The 25371-nt window shown below is 46.9% G+C and overlaps 1 protein-coding gene across 6 annotated transcripts in view; it reads right to left on the bottom strand.

Moving 5' to 3' along the window:
* The window catches only part of INO80C (INO80 complex subunit C), a 33652-nt gene extending 9491 nt beyond the window's left edge, over positions 1–24161 (bottom strand). Inside the window, exons 1-3 of one of the 6 annotated variants that reach the window (XM_069568713.1) lie at positions 22774–24161; positions 21385–22596; positions 13277–13800 (exon numbers count right to left, since the gene is read on the bottom strand). In XM_069568713.1, the coding sequence (XP_069424814.1) occupies positions 13277–13432 (156 nt within the window). In that variant the 5' untranslated portion in view covers positions 13433–13800; positions 21385–22596; positions 22774–24161. Of the gene's footprint in view, positions 1–1696; positions 2168–3562; positions 3686–11551; positions 11831–12919; positions 13160–13276; positions 14593–21384; positions 22597–22773 lie in introns of those variants that run through there. The other 5 variants (XM_069568714.1, XM_069568717.1, XM_069568716.1 and 2 more) reach the window with 5 other exon arrangements.
* Positions 24162–25371: the final 1210 nt, after the last annotated feature.

Here is a 25371-nt window from a genome sequence, read left to right as displayed (position 1 = left end):
GTTCTGAATCCCACGTTACTTAGGCCTGTTCTCGAACTTTATGAGTGGAATCCAACAGCACGTGCTGTTCGCTGTGTTTGGCTTCTTTAGCCCGGCATACAGTTTTTGAGGTTTATCCATGTCATAGCATGGACTGGTGGTTTGTTCCACAGAATGTGTACACCACTCTTAAGAGTAGTATTCCCCTGTATAGGAGGTACCACAGTGTGTTTACCCATTTTCTTGCTGATGAAATGTGGGTTGCTTTCAGCCTTCAGCCATTATAAAGCAAGCTGCTGGCAACATTCTGTACAAGCCTCTGCATGGATGTACGTCTTTCATTTCTCCTGGGTAAGCACCTACATGTGATATGGTCAGGTTACACAGTAAGTACGTGTTTAACTTTGTAAGAAACTGACTAGTGCGTGCGTGTGTAGTCGCTCAGTCCTGTCCATTCTTTGTGACCCTTTGGACTGTGACCTGCCAGCCTCCTCTGTCCACTGGATTTTTCAGGCGAGAACACTGGGGTGGGCTGCCATTTCCCTCCTCTAGGGGATCTTCCCAACCCAGGGATAAGAAAACTGACATACCACTTTCCCAAATGGACTGCCCTCTTTCACACTCCTAGCAGCAGAGTGCGAGAGTTCTGGTGGTATGTATAGATTCCACCCCCACCTGCCCCCTAAAATGGCCTTCATGTGGGGGAAGGAGGGAGGGGGAGACGGGGACCACTCACTCTATTCAACAGTCCCCTGAAGGGTCTCTCCTCAGACACTTCCCAGACTCCTCTCCAGGGTCTCCCCTCCCTGCCCCCTCCCCCTGACCCTGGCCCTGTGCACCCTCTCCTCTGCTCACGACCCCTCTGCTACCCGGATGGCCCCTCCCCTCATCCGTCCCCCCATTCATAGTTTTTCCTAACTTTTCTCCCCTCCAAGGCTGCTCAGACGTCCACTCTCTAACTAAGATCCCTCCGATTCCTCATCCTTTCCCTACCATTTGTAGCCCTAGTTCTCTCTCTTTCTCCTCCTTTCCACCCCTCCCTCCCACAACCCTTCCTTCATCGGGCCCTTCCTCAGCTCTGGGGTTCAGAGGAGGCCTGAGGCCCACTCCGTTCTTTGCAGCACACTCTGCGACACACTGTTGGATGTAAGTTTGATGTCTGTCCCCTGTTGACAGCTGCCCAGGGCTTCCCACCACCCTTGGGATCAGGCACAAATGCTGGCCTCCTCTCCAGCCTCCCCTTTCACTCCCCCTCCCTCCTGTATTTTGTATTTTCTGGTCCCCAAGCCCATGGAGTCATTTTCTGCCAGCATAAATGGTCTTCAGTGTTTTCCATTTTTTATTTATGCTTCATAAAAGTTTCCGTTGGGATTAGCTCATGTCAGTTTTAATTTTACAAGAAAGATAAGATCTAGCACTTTGTATGTAACTAACTTCTATTACCCTTGTGATTTTTCCTTCACGGTCCTAAAATTTCTGCGGGTATTAATATATGTGTCCTGGGAGACCCAATTTGATGGAGCTTTGATTTTTTCCCATCACATTTAATCAGTAACCAACATAACCTTGTGTAGTTTTGGCCAGTTGTCAATGCTATTTTGTGTTGACTATTTGTAAGAGTAATATCATAAATTGGATACATAATTAACAGCTGTATTTAAGTCTTGGTTTAGTCAACGGAGGGCTTCCCAGGTAGTACGAGTGGTAAAGAACCTACCTGCCAATGCAGAAGACGTAAGAGACCTGGGTTCAATTCCTGGGTTGGGAAGATTCCCTGGAGTAGGAAATGGCAACCCACTCCAATATTCTTGCCTGGAGAACGCCATGGACAGAGGAACCTGGTGGGCTACGGTCCATAGGGTTGCAGAGAGTCAGACATGACTGAAGCGACTTAGCATGCAAGCAGTCAATGAAATGATAGCAGCTTTGTGAAACAGGCAGGGAACGACAGACTGGAACAAGGAGACACAGAGGAGAGAGGTGAACAGATGAGGAGAGGGGCCGATCCGGGAGTGAGAAGGCACAGGGGCCTGAACATCCGGCTTCACCAAGTGGCCCAGTCTTCCGTGCCTGCGTCTAACCCAACACCTAGCACAGAGAAGCACCAAATAATCACTGGCTGATTAACTGATTGGAGTTAAGGAAGAAGACAATGCGGTGTAACTCTGTCAGCGTCCGTTTTTGAAATGCATATGTTCAGGGGCTCACAGCAAGGAATCGCCTCTGGATGGGAAACAGCAGCCAAACCCAAAGAAACACAGGAAGGCTAATTCAGAAATGACTGGGTTTGGTTACCTGCGGGTGCAAGGGAACAGGGTGGAAGTAAAAGAGGAGTAAACATCTCTGAGTATAGCTGTCCGTAGTTTTGACCTTTTGAGGCATGCTAAAGTTTCACATACAAATAGACGGACAAATCCAACAAGCAGGGGGCAGCAGATAGAAAAAATGGAATGCAAACAAGAAACCAAATCAACCTGAGGTTTGAGTGAATAACAGACACACTAAAAGGGAGGAAGGGAGAAATAACGTTAATGATATGAACACAGTATTCCGAACATATAACTCAAGGTGAGAGGCAAAAAGAACCATGAACAATCGGGAGGTTTGTTTCTCCCAAGAGGACAGGTTAATAGTTCCGAAACTACTTAATATGCGTTCTAAGATGAGGCAAATAAGGAATGAGGCACAGCTAGAACGAACCGCGTGCTACTGGACTGAAATCACAGGTTAGTGATATGAATTCATGAGTTTAACACATAGATAGAAAGATAAACATGGAAACGGGGACTTCCCTGGTGCAGTGGTTTAGAATCCATCTTCCAATGCACGGGACATGAGTTCGATCCCTGGTTGGGGAACTAAGATCCCGCATTCCACAGAATGACTAAGCCCACACGCCACAACTAGCGAGTCTGCGAGCTGTGGCTCCTGAAACCTGCGTGCTCCGGGCCCCACGCTCCGCAACAAGAGAAGCCTGCACATCACCGCTAGAGAAAGTCCACATGCTCAAATGAAGACCCAGGGCAGCCAAACTTAAAATAATGAGAATAATAAAGAAATGGATACAGGGGCATGGGGGGACAGTCATACACACACTCACACACATGAGCCCCTACATTTCCTAATTTCTTCCATGGAGATGGCTAGAAACATGTCAACCGCAAATCGGCTTGCCAAGGCATTTGCCATCTGCCTCTGCCAAGGACGGAACCCCGTGCTGCTGCGGCTGCACATGCCCTGAAAGGAGTTCAGGTGGAGAACAGCAGCGAGGCTCTCTGTGCTCCAGGAGGACTGGTGGACAGCTCCTCAGATATGAATTTTCAGGAACTGAGTTCACGGTCCCAATCCTTGCACCTCCTCCTATCTACAAAAACACTAGATCCCTTCACGGCGACATCAGCTCCTCCTGACTAGAGGAAAACCTTTCGTAAGATAAGCATTTGATTGCATGAAACTCCTCTTCACCAAAATCTTATTTATTGACCTTCCCCCACTACCTCTCTGGAGCAGTTTCTCAGAGCTCTTTGAGGTGCTGTCTCCCAGGCTGCAGTCCTCATTTTGCCCCAAATAAAGCTTAACTCACCACTTTCACCTTGTGCATCTTCTATCAGTCAACACACAACAGGCACAACAGTGCTCAGATCCTGGTTTCCAAGTATTGTTCTCCAAGAACAAGCGATCTTTGAAGAAACGGCTGATTCCAGGACTGGGGCAAGAAAGTACATCATGAGTTTTTGGTGCTGGAAGCTAAGAAATCACTTGTATCAGTTTGCTAGGGCTGTGTAACAAAATATTAATACCACAGACTGGGTGGTTTAAATAAGAAAAATTTAGTTTCTTAAGGTTCTAGAGACTAGAAGTTCAAGATCAAGATGTCGGCAGGGCTGGGTTTTCCTGAGACTGATCTCTTTGATTTATGGATGGCTGCCTTCTGACTGTGTATACGGCCTTCCTCTTCTTATGAGGACACCAGTCAAATTGGATTAGGGCTCCACCCTATGACCTCATGTAACCTTAACTACTAATGGCCTTATTTCCAAATGCAGTAACTTTCTGAGGCATGCTGGAAGTTAGGCTTTTAACAAATGAATCTTGAATGAACACAGTTCAGTCCATCATGGCACTCGAAAAATGCCACAGGTAAAGTAAAAGACACAAGAGTCAGTTTGAAGAGGTTCCCACTAGCAAACCTGGATAATTTGCTCAACATCATCAGTCATTGCTGCTGCTGCTAAGTCGCTTCAGTCGTGTCCAACTCTGTGTGACCCCATAGACGGCAGCCCACCGGGCTCCCCCATCCCTGGGATTCTCCAGGCAAGAACACTGGAGTGGGTCGCCATTTCCTTCTCCAAGGCATGAAAGTGAAAAGTGAAAGTGAAGTCGCTCAGTCGTGTCCGACTCTTAGCAACCCCATGGACTGCAGCCTACCAGGCTCCTCCATCCATGGAATTTTCCAGGCTAGGGTACTGGAGTGGGTTGCCATTGCCATCAGTCATTAGGGGAATATAAATCAAAACCACAATGAAATATTACTCCATACCCACTAGGATGGCTTTACTCAAAGGCATAATAACGTGTGTTGGTGAGGATGTGGAGAAACTAGAACCCTCACACACTGCTCGTGAGAATGTACAAAGGTGCAGTTACTTTAAAAACAGTCCAGTGGGTCCTCAAAAGTTAAGCACAGAATTATCATATGACCTAATAATTCATGTCCTAGGTACTTACCTAAGAGAATTAAAAACAAACGTTTATGCAAAGACTCGAACATAAATATTCATAGAAGCATTATTTATAATAGCTCAAAAGTACAAACAACCTAAATATCCATCAACCAATGAGGTTGATGCATAAACAAAATGAGGTTCATCCATACAGTGGAATAGTCTACAGTCGTAAGAAGGAACAAAGTACCGATACGTGGTACAACACGGATAAACCCTGAGTATATTATGCTAACTGAAGGAAGCCAGACACAAAAGGCCACCTATTGTATGGTTGCATTTAGCTGAGGCACCTAGAGTAGTTAAATTCACAGAGATAGAGAGTAGGCCAGGGGTTGTCAGGAACTGGCAGGACAAGGGACTGGGGAGTGCTGCTGCCGGGCAGGACGTTGCTTTTGGGGGTCACGACACCAGCGAGGAGCAGGCCGGTGGGCGTGGACTGCCAGGACACAGGGCCTAGAAAAACAACTCTAAGAACTACATGGTGAGCATCAGGTCAGACCAGAAAAGCCCAGCCAGCTGGGGCCAACTCGAGAAACACAGGTGGAATGTGAAAGAGGTTTCCTGGGGCCAGATCCACTTTAAGAGTCAACTTCACTGAGTTTTTCATAAAGAAAATGACTGCTCACATAACGCCGTTTCCACCTGGGAGAAAAGAAACAAACGGAACTGCTCAGAAGCAAAGAGGAGATACTAGAGGGCAACGAAGAACCAGGCCCAGAGTGCTCTGCTGGTGATTCCAGAACCATCCACGGAACATGCCTGGCTCGCAGGGCACCGTCCTCAGGAGGGGCGTCAGCTTTTTCTTCTGGACCAAAAGTGTGTGTGGTGTGTGCTAAGCTGCATCAGTCCTGCCTGACTCTGTGCGACCCTGTGGACTGTAGCCCGCCTGGCTCCTCTGTCCGTGGATTCTCCAGGCAAGACTACTGGAGTGGGATGCCATGCCCTCCTCCAGGGGTCTTCCCAACCCAAGGATCAAACCCAAGTCTCTTACATCTCCTGCACGGGCAGCAGGGTTCGTTACCTGGAAGCCCCCAGCTCCTAAGTGGGGAGGCTCAGAGGTGCTGGGTGCACAGTGAAATCCCGGAGGGAACACAGAACATCCCTTTGATAAGGGTTGTTTGCTCCCAGGTCCTGGAAGGCCCAGGAGGACGTGGCAGGAATGCCTCACTAGACTTGGGCTGCTGAGGAACGCAGGTGCTTTGCAGCCCACGTGGGTTGGGAGGGCAGGGACCCCACCTGGGAGACAGGCAGCGGCCAGAGGGAGGGAGGCAGTGTGAGGAGAGGGTGGGGGCCTCTGTGCCGGCCGCTCCAGCAGCAGGAAGGAATTGACAAGGCCGCGCTCCAGCCCCGACTCCAAAATCAACCGAGCCCTCCTGTTTGTCTGATCACCTTTTCCTCGTCACTTCCCAGTCCGCAGGCCAGACCTCCAGCAGCTGAGGCGGGGACAGGAAAGGACACCATCCTGACACCAACTGGGCCACTGTCGACCCGGGGCCGCTTCCTGACCCTGAAACAGTGACTGCTGGCTTCCCTCTCCGAGCAGGTGCAAAGAACACGTGGCTCTGGGCCCAGGGCTGGGTGCTCTGCTTTTCTTTCCCCTTTAAACCCACCCTCTGTGGTACTCCACCCTCGGTCTTCCCTTCCCCCGGGCTTCTGCCAAGCTGGATTCCTGGGTCTGAGATGAGAGGGTAGGATCGAGTCCGGGAGGCAGGGCGGCGGTGAATACATGACTAGGCCATTGTTAACATTAAGAGACTTTAGGAGCTGAACCGCTGAAGACATGACTGCCCTGCGGTCAGGAAAGAAGTGATGCCTGGCCCTGAGAGGTGTCCACTCTCTGCAACACAAAAAGAGCTAAAAAGACCCTGATGCTGGGAAAGCTTGAGGGTAGGAGAAGAAGGGGACGACAGAGGACATGAGTTTAAGCAAGCTCCGGGAGTTGGTGATGGACATGGAAGCCTGGTGTGCTCTAGTCCATGGGGTCGCAGAGTCGGACACGACTGAGCGACTGAACTGAAGTCCCAAGGAAGAGAAACCCAACCCGCCAACAAAGGAACACCTGACGACCCCTAAGTGACTTCAGAATCAGCCAGGCCTCAGCTCGCCTGCCTGGAAATCCCAGTCACACAGCTTCGTGTCTCCAGGGCCACTCACAGGGTCCTGACTCCAATCGAAGGGTAACTGGGGCCTTCTCCCTGTGCTTACACAGAAAGAGACAAATGTCCTCTGTCTCATTATGTAAGAACCCGACGCCCAGTTACATCTATCTAATAGTAACCTAGATTCAAACACCTGAGCCTAGTCTACAACTGCAGGGCTACTGTAGGGTTATTACTTGAAACAGCAAAAACGTGAGACGCAATCTAACATCCAATCAAGTCAATTAAGTAAGAGCACTTAATTCCTTGTGAAGACAATCAACAGAGAAAGGGCCAAGAAACAATGCTAAGCGGAAAGCAGGGCCCACAATGTTATACACCAAATACAGTTTATGAAAACCTGTATCTACACGTAGAAAACACAAATTATCATAGTTGTGGGGAAGAAGACTGGCTGGCGTTTTATGGCCACTTTAAAAATAGAAAAAAGAAAACTAACAATATGATTTTTTCAAAAGGTGAGATAGAATGATTACTTTCTTAAATGAATAAAGCAAGCCAGTCTAGTGTTCTCAAGCTGCCTCCAATGACAGAAGGGTCTCCTGTCTCCTGTACTCCGCACTAGGCTTCTAGAGAAGCAACTGTTGCCTCTCAACTTATATAGATGTTATAACTGCGTCACCATCATAAATCAGCCTATTAGGTAACCTATTACCTAATTAGGTAACCTATTAGTCTGTAGGTCAATTAGGTTCCTCTGTAGATTTTATTAACCTGAATAGCCACTTGGAAAATATAAACTGCCCTGTATTCACAGAGAAGGACTTGCGGACACAGAGGGAGGAGAGGGTGGGATGAATCAAGAGAGTATCATTGACATATATATAGACTACTATGGGACTTCCCTGGTGGCTTGGTGTTAAAGAAACTGCCCACGATGCAAGAGACTTGGGTTGGATCCCTGGGTCAGAAAGATCCCCTGGAGAAGGGAATGGCAATCCACTCCAGTATTCTTTCCTGGAAAATCCCATGGACAGAGGTCCATGGGGCCACAAAGAGTCAGACACGACTGAGTGACTAACACACATATACATATAGACTACCATATGTAAAATAGATAGCTAGTGGGAATTTACTGTATAACAAAGGGAGCTCAGCTCAGGTGCTCTGTGATGACCTGGAGGGGTGGGATAGGGGTAGGAGTGGGAGGGAAGCTCAAGAGGGAGGAGATGTATGTACACTTATAGCTGATTAAAAAGCACGTTTAAAAGCAGAGACATTATTTGGTTGACAAAAGTCCATCTAGTCAAAGCTATGATTTTTTCCAGTAGTCATGTATGGATGTGAGAGTTGGACCATAAAGAAGGTTGAGGGCCAAAGAATTGATGCTTTTGAACTGTGGTGCTGGAGAAGACTCTTGCGAGTCGCTTGGACTCCAATGAGGGCAAACCAGTCAATCCTAAAGGAAATCAACCCTGAATGTTCATTGGAAGGACTGATGCTGAAGCTGAAGCTCCAATACTTTGGCCACCTGATGCCAGGAGCAGACTCATTGGAAAAGACCCTGATGCTAGGAAAGATTGAGGGCAGGAGGAGAAGGGGGCAGCAGAGGATGAAATGGTTAGATAGCATCACTGCATCAATGGACATGAAGTTAAACAAACCCCAGGAGACAGTGAAGGACAGTGGAGCCTGGCGTGCTGCAGTCCATGGGGTTGTAAAGATTCAGAAACTACTTAGCGACTTAACAACAAGTAGCTGATTCACGTTGTTGTACAGCAGAAACTAAGGCAATATTGTAAAGCAATTCTCCTCCAACTTTAAAAAATGCCCTGTATTGATCTATAAAATCTCCCACCCCAAAGCATTTCTCTGCACCTGGGATATGGCTATATTAGAGATCTAATTATATCTTCTCAGATGTAGAGCAGTGAGAGTGACATTAAGACAGGCAGTCAAGAAAAGGAATGTAGATGCTGGGTAGTCCATTTGTGTCTCAGAACCCACTCTATCACTGAGACCACAGAAAAGTTACTTAACCTCTCTATGCGTCTGTCTTTTTATCTGTAGAATAACAATTCTCAGAGGGTTGTTCGGAGAATTAAACGAGATACCAATTAGAAAATACTTAGAACAGTACTTGGTATACATAGTAAGTACCCAATAAATATAACTATTATTATTTGTCACCATTTCTTTCACTTTAGCACAGTGTATCTGTTTTTCAACCCAACTTAACACTAGTCATTCAAAGTATCAGGACCAAAATGGATGGGAGGTGGCACTTTCCAAATTATAATGTAAGTAATCAACAAATATGTTAGTTACACTGAAAATCTAAATCCAAACAGAAGAATTGTAGTTTTGTGACAGATGTACTACTTAGCAAGCACAAACACTAATGATTTCTGCTGAACTAAAGATTCATCTTGATGAAATAATAAAACAAAACTGTTTTAGTACTCAAAGTATTTAATATCATTTTACATGGCTGACATAAATGAGACATCTATAAATGCTTTGCTCCAAATACTTTTAGGTCAAAAATATTCCCTTCAACCCCTGAGGATTTCCAAGCAGTAAGCCCTTTATATTTCATCCATTCATTCAATTTCACTTCAGAAAAAGCATGCACCCTCTGCAAAAGTAAAACCCACCTTGACAATCCATCAGGTTATTTTCACTAATTTCAAAAAGCACTCTAATGTCTATGTGAGTGTCCTGCGTAAATTTTTAAATCCCATGAAAGGTTAATAGACACTGTTTTGTTTTTGTTTTGTTTTGTTTTTTGGTAAGACACAAAATAGCTGAAATGACTGAAGTAGGGAAATTTAAGATACTGAAAGATCTGTAAATTCCCTGTTAACTCAATAACTATGATCATTTATATAGAAAAACACTCATTTCCCACTGATGACACTTTGAGCATCCTGACACTTGGGCATAGCTCCAATTCTGGAAGGCCTTCCCCAGTCAAACCGGCACTCCTCAAAGGCCGCCTCTAGTCCCTCTTCTCTCCACCTCTCCTTCTCTGGTGACCATCTCCGGCTCTGTGTCTTCATCTTCCTGTGTCCCACCACTAAGGCACCAATACCAGAAAAGACCCATAACTCGCTTTGGGGCATGGTTAGAAATGATGAGATTTTCCCATTTCAGATATGTGACAGGTAGAATTCAGAGACAGCCCTTAAGATTCCAGGTCTCTGGTGTATATACACCTTGACCCTGTTTTTAGGCAAATGCTAATGTATGTACCACTGTGAAGGGATCTGTGATATATTGAAGGGAAATGCAACATATATCTTATATTTGAAATAAAATTAAGGTCTCAGGTCAGCTGATCTTAAAGGAGACTATCCTGGTGGGCCTGCCCTAATCACATATACTCTTTAAAGCGGGGCTCAGAGTCAGAGACAAGAGAAGTCAGAGACATTTGAGGAGCGAGAGGGATTAGACACAAAAGAGATTCTCAACAGCTGGCTTCAAAGATGGAGGAGACCGTGCGGCAAGGAACGTGGACGGGGACGAACTGACAACCAGGGGACAGGGACTTCAGTCCTACCGCTGCAAAGAACTGAACTCTGCCAACGACCTCAATAAGGCTCAAAAAAGATCCTCCCTCAGAGCATCTACCCAACAAACCAGCCCAGCCGACACTGTGATTTCAGGGATCAGGGAACCAAACCTATCTCGCTGTGCCTGGACTTCTGACCTACAAAACCAGGAAGTGATAAACCGGTGTTATCTAAGCCACAGAATTTTTGGTCATCTGTTATGAGAGCAGAAGAAAACTACTATAATATATGTAGGTCATTCGCTTCTCCTGGAAGGATTTTGGGAGGCCAGGGACAAGCGATAATCCACTGAAATAACTTAAGCATACTGCTGGAGACAGAACAGACATCAATACTTGCTGACTGAACTCAACATAACTGAAGGCTGAGGACAATTTAGGAAGATTCCAGGCAGCCCTCAGGGCAGCACTGTGCTAATGCCTACATTCGCTGCGGACCAGGGAACGAGGATGCAATGTTATGTTGGCGGTGGTGGTGCTTTAATCGCTCAGTCGTGTCTGACTCTTTGTGACCCCATGGACTGTAGCCCACCAGGCTCCTCTGTCCGTGGGGATTATCCAGGCAAGAATACTGGAGTGGGTTGCCATGCCCTCCGCCAGGGGATCTTTCCAACCTAGGGACTGAACCCGTCTCCTGCCTTGCAGGCAGATTCTTTACCACTGAGCCATTTGGAAAGTCCTGGTGCTATGCTAGAACAGGGGGAGAAATCTAAGACTTCTGGAGAAAGAAGACAATTTTTTTTTTCCTTCATAAGATACTGAGGGTGGGAGTCAGGTAACTGGCTAGCCACCTCATTAGTTAAACACCAGCCAGGGAGAGGTGAACAAAGAAGTCACTATTCCCGGGAATGCCCTTCTCTTTCCAGCCCAAGAAAGAGCTGAGGCTGCTGAGATGGGGGACACCTACAGGAAGAACCTAGGCAGCCCTTCCCATTACTGAAAGCTCTAAGACCAGCAAGGTTGTGATGTCCACCCAGTGGGGTACTGGAAATCCCCCCATTCAGAAGGCATTCATCCACTTTCTGAGGCTTGCTGTGGTGGTGGAAATTGATGAGCAGTGCTACCTTGGGTCAAGACAATCATTCATCTCAATAGGTACTGACTACATTCTTTGGTCTTGGCACAGCTGGATATCAAAATGCACTGAGCACATACTGGGAGAAGGTACTCACAATGCATATATCTGGCCGAGAACTCCGTGCATGCTAGTGCATGCCTACTAAGTCACTTCAGTCGTGTCTGACTCTTTGCAACCCCTTGGACTGTAACCCACCAGGCTCCTCTGTCCATGGGATTCTCCAGGCAAGAACACTGGAGTGGACTGCCATTTCCTCTTCCAGCCAAGAGTATATCAAGAACTCTTATACTTTAGTTCCCTGGTGGCTCCGTGGTAAAGAACCCGCTTGCCAACGCAGAAGGCTTGGGTTCGATCTCTGGGTCAAGAAGATCCCCTGGAGAAGGAAATGGGGAAATACTGTTTCAAAAACACCGTTTCACAGAGAAATCCAAACACACACAAGAGAATATGCTCTGTAAGAAAAGAAACAGTGTTAGTCACTCAGTAGTGTCTGACTCTTTGTGACCCATGGACTGCAGCTCACCAGGCTCCTCAGTCCATGGGATTCTCCAGGTAAGAATACTGGAGTGGCTTGCCATTCCCTTCTCCAGGGGATCTTCCCAACCAAGGAATCAAACCCAGGTCTCCTGCATTGCAGCCAGATTCCTCACCGTCTGAACCACCAGGGAAGCCCTATGCTCTGTATGATTCCATTTATATTCTGCTCAAAAAGACAAAGTCAGTCTATGGTGGGAGAAGTCAGAGTAGCAATTACCTCCAGCTGGGAGGGAAGAAAGTACCAGCTGGAAAGGTCACCAAGGAATATTCTGGGGCTCTTAGAAATGCTCTCTATCCTAATCTAGATGGTGGCCACACAGGCCACATATGTAAAGTCACTGGTCTATACTCTTAAATTTTGGCATGTCACTGTATGCAAATCATACATAAATATTTTAAAAGGAAAAAAGTGCACTACCAATTACCAATGGAGAAAACCATAGACAGCTAATATCGCTAGACTATCCTTCTGGGTGAAGGATGCTACACCTTGTGCTGGAGAGCACAAAGTTAACACACTCCATCTTTGCTCTCTCCCGGCTTTAAATAAATTACAGGAGCCAAGAAAAACACTTATCTAACCAAGCTACTCTTGTGTTGTAAATACTTTTCTGGAATCATGGAGCCCGGATCGCCAAGATGCGGTGAAGTCGTGCCAGGCGCTGGGCTCAAGAGCTTTACGACCATGATCTCACTGAATCCTCATAACAACCCCATGAGGTAAGACCAAACCCACTCTGGGGCAGGGAAACTAAAGGTCAAAAAAGCACTTTCCTGAGGATGAGGGAAACCATCCATAGTAATACATCTTTATATTCCTCCACACGGTTCATTAGGGCGCTCTGTACCTCACAGGCATCTGGTAAATGTCTGAAGAAAGGACCAAGGCGAGACACACGCTAACTTCTGCTTCACTGAAACTCACATTAAGAAGAAGTCCAGAGCCTCGCTCCAAACGAGACTTCGACGGGAAGAGGTGGCCCTACGATTAAGGCAATAACAGCCTCCCCACCTTCCCTGTTCTCGTTCTGGACAATGCAACGCGGGTGGTTCTTTAATCAAACCCCACGTAGGCAAAGTAAGAAGGTGCGGAAAAAAGTTTCACTTGCACCAGAGCCCGCATCTACCAAAGAGGTGTGAGTGTACGGCCCCGCCCACACGAAACGCCCAGCCTCGCTGAGCCCCACCCACTCGGGCCCGCGCATGCGCCCTCGAGCCCCTTGGAACGGGGGGGGAGGGGTGGGCTTCCGCGCACGCGCAGATTAGGCGAGTGACAGGGTACCTGCGCAAAGCCGGAGGCGGACGCCTTTTTCTTCTTGCTGGCGCTGTAGCCCCCGGCGCTGCTGCCGTTGTGGGAAGGACTGGCCGGCCTCTTCTTGCTGTTCCGGGCTATCCCCGGAGTGGACGTGGTGGCCACAATGGGAATCTGAGCCGCCATTCCCACCCTGAGCCTTGCTCCTCCCCCCCTCCCCACTCGGGTCCTGGTGCGGGCCCTGGAACTTCCGGCCCGCTGTACTTCCGTCTCGATGGTTTGAAAACCTGGCCCGGACTCGGAGAGCGTGCGTTACTTCTCTCTGGGCCAGATCTAAAAGGCGGAGCTCGGAGCAGCCTGTTCCTTCCGGGCGGGACGGCGTCTGCCAGGGCCGAATGCAGCTCCTCCCGCGTGTCGACGCCGGGCACGTGCTAGGACGTCCCCAGGGATGGAGGATTAGACCATCCCACGATCTGTTCTGATTAAGTGGATTTTTTAAAAGTTAATCAACACGTTATCTCTTCTCAGGTCAGAAGATTGATCCCTTTTGTTGTCTGTAAGTATACAAGTAAGGGCATTGTCTGTGGACCAGTACTGGTAGGCTCCTGGCTCTCTCAAACGCAGCCTTGTTGCTCAGAAGTTTGTGTTTCATGGTACCTAGATAAACTTGAAGGGTAGAGTGGCTGCTAACCTTGTAGGGGTCACCGACCCCACTGAGCGTCTGAGCTCCCCCTCCACACCTCCTCGTGCAAATGTACTGTTCAGTTCAGTCGCTCAGTTGTATCCGACTCTTTGCGACCCCATGAATCGCAGCATGCCAGGCCACCCTGTCCATCACCAACTCCCGGAGTCCACCCAAACCTATGTCCATCGAGTTGGTGATGCCATCCAACCGTCTCATCCACTGTCGTCCCCTTCTCCTCCTGTCCCCAATCTTTCCCAGCATCAGGGTCTTTTTAAATGAGTGAGCTCTTCACATGAGGTGGCCAAAGTACTGGAGTTTCGGCTTCAACATCAGTCCTTCCAATGAACACCCAGGACTGATCTCCTTTAGGATGGACTGGTTGGATCTCCTTGCAGTCCAAAGGACTCTCAAGAGTCTTCTCCAACACCACGGTTCAAAAGCATCAATTCTTCGGCGGTGCTCAGCTTTCTTTATAATCCAACTCTCACATCCATACATGACCACTGGAAAAACCATAGGCTTGATGGACCTTTGTTGGCAAAGTAATGTCTCTGCTTTTTAATATGCTCTCTAGGTTGGTCATAACTTTCCTTCCAAGGAGTAAGCTGCTTTTAATTTCATGGCTGCAATCACCATCTGCAGTGATTTTGGAGCCCCCAAAAATAAAGTTAGCCACTGTTTCCACTGTTTCCCCATCTATTTCCTGTGAAGTGATGGGACCAGATGCCATGATCTTAGTTTTCTGAATTTTGAGCTTTAAGCCAACTTTTTCCACTCTCCTCTTTCACTTTCATCAAGAGGCTTTTTAGTTCCTCTTCACTTTCTGTCATAAGGGTGGTGTCATCTGCATATCTGAGGTTATTGATATTTCTCTTAGCAATCTTGATTCCAGCTTGTGCTTCTTCCAGCCCAGCATTTCTCATGATGTACTCTGCATAGAAGTTAAATAAAGTGAAAGTGAAGTTGCTCAGTCATATTGACTCTTTGTGACCCCATGCACTGTAGCCTACCAGGTTCCTCCATCCATGGGATTTTCCAGGCAAGAGTACTGGAATGGGTTGCCATTTCCTACTCGAGTATCTTCCCAACCCAGAGATTGAACCCAGGTCTCCTGCATTGTAAGCAAGACGCTTAGACATACTCCTTTTCCTGTTTGGAACCAGTCTGTTGGTCCATGTCCAGTTCTAACTTGCTTCTTGACCTGCATACAGGTTTCTCAAGAGGCAGGTCAGGTGGTCTGGTATTCCCATCTCTTTCAGAATTTTCCACAGTTTATTGTGATCCACACAAAGGCTTTGGCATAGTCAAAGAAGCAGAAATAAATGTTTTTCTGGAACTCTCTTGCTTTTTTGATGATCCAGCGAATGTTGGCAATTTGATCTCTGGTTCCTCTGCCTTTTCTAAAACCAGCTTGAACATCTGGAAGTTTCATGGCTCACGTATTGCTGAAGCCTGGCTTGGAGAATTTTAAGCATTACTTTACTAGTGTGTGAAAAGAGTGCAACTGTGCGGTAGTTTGAGCATTCTTTGGCATTGCCTTTCTTTGGGATTGGAATGAAAACTGACCTTTTCCAGTCCTGTGGCCACTGCTGAGTTTTCCAAATGTGCTGGCATATTGAGTGCAGCACTTTCACAGCATCATCTTTCAGGATTTGAAATAGCTCCACTGGAATTCCATCACCTCCACTAGCTTTGTTCGTAGTGATGCTTTCTAAGGCCCACTTGACTTCACATTCCAGGATGTCTGGCTCTAGGTGAGTGATCATACCATCGTGATTATCTGAGTCATGAAGATCTTTTTTGTAGTTCTGTGTATTCCTGCCACCTCTTCTTAATATCTTCTGCTTCTGTTAGGTCCCTACCATTTCTGTCAAGTGTACAAGCAAACATTAAAAAGTTCACAGATCTGCTAAAACCTTTATAAACTTAGGTGGAGTACCACCACCACCCCAGCCCTCCTCAGTTACTAGCCATATACTACTTTATATGCCTTCAAAGTTTTGTGACATAAGTTACCTGGTTTATAATTGGTAGGCTAATTTATTTGGCTTCTGCTGGAACATAAGCTGTATGAGGGGAAACCAGTTATGTTTTCCTCTCTTTTCTTTCCCAGGTTCGCAAGTACCTTGCAAGTCGTTGTTACATTATATGTATTTTTATAATGAAGTAATTAAAAACTGAATGAAGTCCTTGTAACTGGTTGAAGCTGCTATTTTCTGAGAGAGGAAAGGGGTATTTGTGAATCTGGATATTTGAAAGAAATAGGCTGCAAAATGACTTAAAGGTGAGAGAAAGAACAGTTAGGAAACTAGTAGTAATGTTACTGACATCTTTTCTCCTTTAGAGAAAAGAAAAGCTTACCACTGTTGAAATGTTCCCTTCTATGTTCCAATCTCCACCCCCTCTTCACCTAAATCTAGTGTTCCTCATTCTTTATTTCAGTAACTAACACCTCCAGTGGGCTAGTCACCTAAGCCAGAACCTAGGTAGTGATCCTGGCCTCCTGGGTCCATTCTGTTCTCATTCTGGGTAACGACCCCCTCACTTCTGTTCCTATCCTGGTGAATCCATTGACCCTCATCTGGATCCTTGCAACACACACACTCCTTTTTTTTTTTTTTTTACTTTTTTAAAAAATTTTTTTATTTTATATTGGATTTACACTGTTATCTCACAAAGCCCCTTTATGTCAGTTTGAACTTTTGTCTTTTCCAATACCACCCTGACCACAGACCACCCTTCATACTGGTTTCCAGAATGGTCTAACTAGATCACAGAGCTAATCATGTCACCTGTGTTCTTCAGGGGCCTTTTACTTTGGCATATAAGTTTCTTATGGAGCTGATGGAATTCCAGCTGAGCTATTTCAAATCCAAAAAGATGATGCTGTGAAAGTGCTGCACTCAATATACCATCAAATTTGGAAATTTGGAAATTCAGCAATGGCCGCAGGACTGGAAAAGGTCAGTTTTCATTCCAGTCCTAAAGAAGGGCAATGCTAAAGAATGTTCAAACTACTGCACAACTGCACTCATTTCACGTGCTAGCAAAGTAAAGCTCAAAATTCTCCAAGCAAGGCTCCAATAGTACATTAACTGAGAACTCTCAGATATTCAAGCTGGATTTAGAAAAGGCAGAGGAACCAGAGATCAAATTGCCACCATCCACTGGATCATAGAAAAAGCAAGAGAATTCCAGAAAAACGTCCGCTTCATTGACTACACCAAAGTCTTTGACTATGTGGATCACAGCAAAGTGTAGAAAATTTTTAAAGAGATGGGAATACTAAACCACCTTACCTGCCCCAGAGAAACCTGTATGTGGGTCAAGAAGCAACAGGTAGAACCAGATATGGAATAACGGACTGGTTCCAAATTCAGAAAGGAGTATGTCAAGGCTGTATATTGTCACCCTGCTTATTTAACTTATATGCAGAGTACATCATGCAAAATGCCAGGCTGGATGAAGCACAAGCAGGAATCAAGATTGCTGGGAGAAATATCAATAACCTCAGAAATGCAGATGACACCGCCCATATGGCAGAAAGCAAAGAAGAACTAAAGAAGCTCTTGATGAAAGTGAAAGAGGAGAGTGAAAAAGTTGGCTTAAAGCTCAACATTCAGAAAACGAAGATCATGGCATCTGGTCCCATCACTTCATGGCAAATAGTTGGGAAAACAGTGGAAACAGTGACAAACTTTATTTTCTTGGGCTCCAAAGACACTGCAGATGGTGATTGCAGCCATGAAATTAAAAGATGCTTGCTCCTTGGAAGAAAAGTTATGACCAACCTAGAGAGCATATTAAAAAGCAGAGACATTACTTTGCCAACAAAGGTCCATCTAGTCAAACTATGGTTTTTCCAGTGGTCATGTATGGATGTGAGAGTTGGACCATAAAGAAAGCTGAATGCTGAAGAATTGATGCTTTTGAACTGTGGTGTTGGAGAAGACTCTTGAGAGTCCTTTGGACTGCAAGGAGATCCAATCAGTCAATATTAAAGGAAATCAGTCCTGAATATTCATTGGAAGGACTGATGCTGAAGCTGAAATTCCAATACTTTGGCCACCTGATGCAAAGAACCAACTCATTGGAAAAGACCCTGATGCTGGGAAAGATTGAAGGCAAGAGGAGAAATGGGTGACAGAGGACGAGATGATTGGATGGCATCACCGACTCGATGACATGAGTTTGTGCAAGCTCTAGGAGTTGGTAATGGACAGGGGAGCCTGGCTTGCTGCAGTCCATGGTGTTGCAAAGAGTCAGACACAACTGAACAACAACATATGGTTCTTAATAACTGCCTCTGCCCCCTTCTCTTGTTTCATACTGAACATTTAATTCTCTGTGCTCTGGCTGGGTCTAACTCTTGCCTAGAGTGTACATTCATTCTGATAATTCTTCATAGTTTCATTTCCACTATTTCCTAAGAATGCTGCAGTTCAGATGCTACTTCCAGTGAAAAGCTCCCTGCCACCTGATGCCCCTTCCTTTTCCCTCCCCTGCCTTGTGCCCACCCTTCGCATGCCTCCCGGAGGGCATCGAGCACAGCGTGCTCTGCTGGGCACCTTCCCATAATCCCCTAAATCATAAATGTTTACTGAGTTCAAACACCTGTGCCCTGCTTCCGAGGAGTCAGACAAGTGGGTACCTTACCATCTGGCTTCCCAGCACAAAATTCAGTCTTGATTTTGTCTCATCCTTTCTTCCTGAGTTCCTTCCCTTGTGACTCTGAAACACCACCATCCTTTTTTTTTTTTTTTCATTTTTCCTAACCACTGATCCTTTCTTTGACAGCTTTTTTCTTTTACCAAATGGTTTCTAATCACACTATACTTTTTTCAAAATATAAGTTATGTAGACACGCTCCCTGGACTTCCCAGGTGGCCCAAGTGGTAATGAATTTGCCTGCCAGGGCAGAAGGCTCCAGAGACATGGGTGTGATCCCTGGGTTGGGAAGATCCCCTGGAGAAGGAAATAGCAACTTACTCGGGTATTCTTGCCTGAAGAATCCCATGGACAGAGGAGCCTGTCAGGCTGCAGTTCTTGGGATCGCAGAGTCAGACACAGCTGAGCACACGTACACCACACTAGACATACTCCTCCTCCAGCAGATAGGTTTTTACAATTTCCCAGGTGATTCTAAAGATCAGTCAGGTTTGGAAGCAGCTCCTCCTTGCTCAGTCCTTACTTATCAATAGTTCCTCACTGCTTGGTTAAAGGCCCTCTGCCCTCCACACTTTGTATTCTCCTCAGACATTTCACCAATTCACAGGGGGTTCAAGTGCCATCTAAATGAAGATGACTTTCAGATTTACATCTCTTATCTGGGTCTTTCTCCAAAGATGCATATCCAGATATAAAATTCCCCACCTGGATATGAATTCAGATGCCTACAGTCATCTCACAGTCAACATGGCAAAAACACAATCTGTCTTCCTCCCTGCTCCTCCAAAGCACACTCCTCCCTCACAATAAATGCCACCATTATCCACCAGTTGTTCAAACTGGAAACCTGGACGTCATCCTTGACTCCTCCCCTTTGGCCACCTCCACACTGTAACCCCATTCCAGCCACCATCGTCTCTCTCTGCTGCTGTTAATTCACTTCAGTTGTGTCCGACTCTGTGCAACCCTATAGACGGCAGCCCACCAGGCTCCCCCGTCCCCGGGAGTCTCCAGGCAAGAACACTGGAGTGGGTTGCCATTTCCTTCTCCAATGCATGAAAGTGAAAAGTGAAAGTGAAGTCGCTTAGTCACATCCGACTCTTCACGACCCCATGGACTGCAGCCCACCAGGCTCCTCCGTCCATGGGATTTTCCAAGCAAGAGTACTGGAGTGGTTGCCTTTACCTTCTCCGCCTCCTTCTAGGACTCCCATATTGCCTTTTATCTTTTGGATTCCTGTGGTTCCTCCAACCCAATTCCCGCATGCAGTTCCACTTGACCTTTTGTACAGTACAGATGGGCATGTGTTATCATGTCCTCTGCTTGCAACACTTTGGTGGCTTCCCCTGGTCCCTAGAGTGAAGTCCAGTGTCCACAGCATGGATTAACAGGGCTTCAGGGAGCTACCCCCCTCTCCAACCTTGCCTCTCACCAACTCCCTACCCTCCAGTTCAGTTTTCACTTTTTTGTTGGTTCCACCAATCAGCTGTATTCCCTCCTCCCTCAGAGCCTTCACCCACGTTGCTACTACTTCTCCCTGGAAATTGCTTTTCTCCCCACCCCCACCCTCATTTCTTTCCACGCACCCTTCCTGTCTTGGCTGACATTCTATTACTTTAGCCCTCACCATCTCTCTGGCTTGGTTAAAAGCTCTGTTCTGTGTTCCCATCACTGTTAGTCATCCAGTATCTATGAAGCAGTTGTAATATGTCCAGCCCTGAGGATGGAGCCAGGGACAAACAAAACAAGAGTACTCCCTGCTCTCAGGAAGCCCCCAGTCTAGCTGGGGAACAGACATTAGATTTGTCTTCTCAGCCGGGCAGAAGCTGTCTGTGGCAGTGGCTAGAGCTATCGAGGATCGAGTGGCTGAGCAGCCGGAGGTGATGAGGAGCAAGGAGAAGGAGAGAGATGCAGGAGCACAGCCCCTCAAGGGAGCGGAAAGGTTCAGACTGGGGAGAAACCTGTCACACATCCACCTTGGCAGAGCCGTCGCTGCACACCGTGGGCACATGCAGGGGCTCCACACCCTGCAATGGGCATGGCTTCTGTGTGCTCAGTCATTGGCCAGGCTCCTCTGTCCCTGGGATTCTCCAGGCAAGAACACTGGAGTGGGTTGCCATTTCCTCCTCCAGGGGATCTTCCTGACCCAGGAACTGAACCTGTGTCTCCTTGCTTTGGTAGGCAGGTTCTTTACCACTGAGCTGCCTGGGAAGCCCCTGGATGTGGCTCACACATGCTAGAGAGGAGATATGTGAACATGGATGACCTGTATTCTGCTAGCTTTCATGTGGAGGCAGGGCCTCAGCCTTCCTTAAGTCCCCTCCCCAGTTTTTCTTGAGAACTTGCAGGGCACATCTGCTGTAGCATGAGGCCTCTCTGTGGACTTCCTCTGCAGCCTTCTTGCTGGTACCCGTGGCTCCCGTGTCCCTCACCGATGCCACCTTTCCTTTAGTGAAGGCTGCTGGTGCCCTCACTGTGACCGCCAATTAAGTATCTTTAGCCAGAGTCTTGATCCCAGTTAAGACATAACAATTAAGAATAAATACAGTTGGGACTTCCTTAATGGTCCAGTGGCTAAGACTCCACGCTCCCAATGCAGGGGGCCCGGGCAGAATCCCTGGTCAGGGAACTAGATCCCATGTGCCACAACTAAGACCTAGCACAGCCAAATCAGTAAATGTTAAATAAAAAGAATAAATACAATTGACCTTGAACAACATGGTTTGAACTGTGTGAGGTCACTTACACAAGGATTTTTCTTTTTTTTTTGATAAATACATACTACAGGTACTAAGGCTGAGCACCGAAGAATTGATGCTCTCGAACTGCAGTGCTGGAAAAGACCCTGGAGAGTCCCTTGGACAGCAAGGAGACCAAACCAGTCAATCCTAAAGGAAATCAACCTTGGCTACTCATTGGAAGGACTGATGCTGAAGCTGAAACCCCAATACTTTGGCCACCTGATGTGAAGAGCCGACTCATTAGAAAAGACCCTGATGCTGGGAAAGACAGAGAGCAGGAGGAGACGGGGATGACAGAGGATGAGATGGTTGGATAGCATCTCTGACTTGATGGACATGAGTTTGAGTAAGCTCCAGGAGTTGGTGATGGACAGGGAGGCCTGGTGTGCTGCCATTCATGGGGTCACAAAGAGTCAGACACGTCTTAGTAACTGAACAAGAAAACAATACAGTCTGGGCTGATTGAATCTACAGATGCAGACCATGCGTCTGGAGGCTTCCTGTAAAGTCATATGCAGATTTTCAATGGCGCGTGGGTGGGCCTCCCCCCACCCAGCCCCCATGTTGTTCAAGGCTCAAGTTGATGAGCTTTTAAGCTACTCCATCTCACCTGAGATACAATGTTATCTACTCAATCGTCTCATCAGTCTCAGGAAGAATGGGTGTTGGGATCCTGTTATAGGATGGAAGCCACGCTGTCTGTCTTCTCTTGATAACTTGTGTAAAGTACAATGGGCGTTGCTCTGTGTATGGTCAGTGGCTGCCGCAGTTGGTATGGGACTCCTTGACACAAATCTTGAAGCTGCAGTCAACACCTTCAAAATCCCCAACTCCCAGCCACCAGGAGAGGAGCAGAGCGTGCAGCGCCTGTCCCAGACTGTATGCAGGCCTAAATAGCCCTGGGCTACCAGAAGTCTTTGGAGGCCCTCGGAGGGTCACAGTCTTATCTGGATTTGTTCTTTGGACATCATCTCCCAGAAATCACCTCTGATCTCTCTGTTCCTACCTTTAAACCAAGTGAGATGTCCCTGAAGGACATGCTCCCAGCTGCCTGTTTCTTCCATCACAGACACGTTGTGTAGTGTGGATTTTAGGCTCACTTGGGCAGAAACAGTTTCTTCTCCATCACTTTTCGGAGCTTTGCACGCCCCGCAGTGATGATCTGCCGAGGGCCTTACTATACCGGTGTGCTGCAGGCCTGCCCTACTTGCCATGTACCCATGGGCAGGCTGCGCACAGCTCAACTCCGGATGCACCTTTTATATCAGCTATGATAGGATGGCAGAAACAGTTTCTTCTCCATCACTTTTCGGAGCTTTGCACGCCCCGCAGTGATGATCTGCCGAGGGCCTTACTATACCGGTGTGCTGCAGGCCTGCCCTACTTGCCATGTACCCATGGGCAGCCTGCGCCCAGCTCAACTCCGGATGCACCTTTTATATCAGCTATGATAGGATGGCAACCCCTCTAGCCAGGCATTGCATCTGTCACACAGTCACACCTGGCAGCCAGGCTCATGCAGTCTTCTCTCTGAATTTTGGCCTCAATAGGTAATATTGCTTTGCAAAGTCTGAATGAGAGAAAATAGTTTTAAGGGCCTCTGTGTTTACTGGTGGAGAAAGAATTGGCAACCTACTCCAGTACTCTTGCCTGGGAAATCCCATGGACAGAGGAGACTAGTGGGCTACAGTCCATGGGGTCACAAAGAGCCGGGCATGACTTGGAGACTAAATAATAGCAACAACATGGTTTCTGGAATTACTCCTTAAACCCATTTATGTTATATAAACATGAATTTAACATTACAAATATGCCCCAAAATGCTGACATATGTCTCCCCAAATAGTGGGGTTCTTCCCTTTAATTCTGAGGGCTAGTGTCATGCTCCAGGGATAGTATTTTCTCATCCTGATCAGCTGCATACCCCTTCTCTGAGCACTGGTCCTGCCCTCATCTCTTACCAGAGGCCCCACCCATTACTTAAAATGAATTACTTAGCATTTAGCATTTACTCTTTGTGCATATTATAGAGAAAGAAGACAATTGTGATTACTATAATTCTGTGTCTCTGAGGTTGCCTCCCTATTTTGCTCTCTGCAAACCTCAAATTTGCTAATCCCTGGGCTGTGGCAACACCTGCCTTCTTAATGTCAGCCAGCTTCAGTTTTCCCCGTGTGTCTTGGTTCCAAATTCTGCTGCGATGTTGTTGGGTTTTGTTTGTTTTTACTCACCCATGACAGTTTGTTTCCACCAGCATCAGCTGTACTTGTACTTTGAGGTAGCAGTGGAGACAGTCAGTCCAAAAATTTTGCGGGTAGTTGGTTGCGGAATAAAACAGGGATGATACAGAGGCCCAGAGATGTTCATTTTCTAAACTTGCAAAGAAATCCTCAGAAGACTCTAAGGAGCTGAGATCTCCTCCCAGGTGTTCTTCATTCTACGTCCTCACAAGACCTTGCTCTTCCTGCTCCAAGGCTGGTGAACCGGCCAGCCCAGCTCCCAGAGTGTGCCCGGCTTGGGAATGGGGGCAGGGCCAGAAGAGCACATGGCCGGCCGAGGAAGGGAGACCCATTCCGGGCAAAGGGCCAGCAGCAGCCACCTTTCTCCTAGTGGGCCACTGGGAGGCCCCAAGAGCTGTGGGGGGCGCAGAAGCCCCCACCCCCACCTTGCCCAAGGAAGCCTGGCTAGCTGATGGGGTTTCCTCATCAACCCAATAATGGGTTGCCATTATTTGGAAGAGCAGAAATGGAACATGTGATGTCACTCACAGTTTTTTAGAAAATTATTCATTCTATAAAGTCTCGAACTACTTACGAGGCCCTATGACCAGTCTCGTTATCTTCTCTTTTTAAGTCTTACTGAGGCACACTTGAATGGGTGCTGACCAAGTCCAGCTGCCCTGGCCTCCCATCTTGCTCGTCTCAGGGTTCCTGGAGCCTCCACCCCCACCCCACCTCACCCCAGCTCCTGAAGTGGCTACTCTGAGTCCATCCCTGAATCTGAGTGCAAATGGCTCCTGACCTTAGCCCACATTTACCTTTGCAACTCTGACCCCATTGTGGAGCCATTTCTGAAATGGTCCATTTGATTCCCCACCTACTTGCACTAAGGATCTGAACTTTTGGTAAGGATTGGAAATCGTCAGTGTGAATGGAGCATCTGAATGTTTGTATGCTGCTCTAAGACAAGGAACTTCTCATTAGTTGGAGCTGGTGTGTAAGGCGTTTTCCCTGTACTGAATGGCCCTGTACCAATACTCACTTGGAGTGCTTGCCTTCTGTTTTTCACTTCTGCCATTCAAGAGTTGGCTTTAGATTTCTCTCCTAGCACATCCATATGCTTAGCAGATTGTCTCTTTTTAATATGCTGTGGACTAAAGTGACAGATCCCCAAAGGTGTTAGAAGTATGTCTAAAATCATCACAGATGCCCGTGCGGGAGGCCTTGGGGTGAGCATTCATGGACCAGGGCATGTGCTTTGGTGTATGGACTTTGAAGATTTCATTCGGTGAATCCAGGACTTTCTTTACTTAAGTCTTGCAACTTTTTTTGACTTCATCTCTAAAACGAGTTATCCAATCCTGTTTATCTGAGTTTTCAGAGGTTAAAATAAAAATAAACATTTTATTAAAGCATAACTCACATACCAAAATTACTCAGATCGTAAGTGTACAGCAAGATGAATTTTGGCAATCTGGTTCAAGAAGTAGAACATCATCAGTGCCTTAAAAGCCCTCTGTTTTTTGCCCATTGCCAACCCCTTCTCCTCCCCACTACTCAAAGAATCAGTCATGCAGCTCTGCTTCATTTTCATTGCTGTATAATTTTCCGTTGTGAGAATACATCACAATGTATTCATGCCTCTGCTGGAAATGTAGGTGGTTTCCAGGGTTTGGGGGTTCTGTTGGATCACCCTGCTATGAACACTGTGCATGTCTTTTGATTCACTCATGTACACAGTTCTGTTGGTAATGCCAAGAATGGAATTGCTGGGGCATAGGCTATGGCTTAATAAATCCCGCCAATAGTTTT

This window comes from Ovis canadensis, chromosome 23, assembly GCF_042477335.2.
Source record: "Ovis canadensis isolate MfBH-ARS-UI-01 breed Bighorn chromosome 23, ARS-UI_OviCan_v2, whole genome shotgun sequence".
In the NCBI taxonomy this organism is placed as follows: Eukaryota; Metazoa; Chordata; class Mammalia; order Artiodactyla; family Bovidae; genus Ovis; species Ovis canadensis.
The sequence above is the reverse complement of the archived record's forward strand: the minus strand, read 5'-3'. Positions and strand labels throughout refer to the sequence as shown.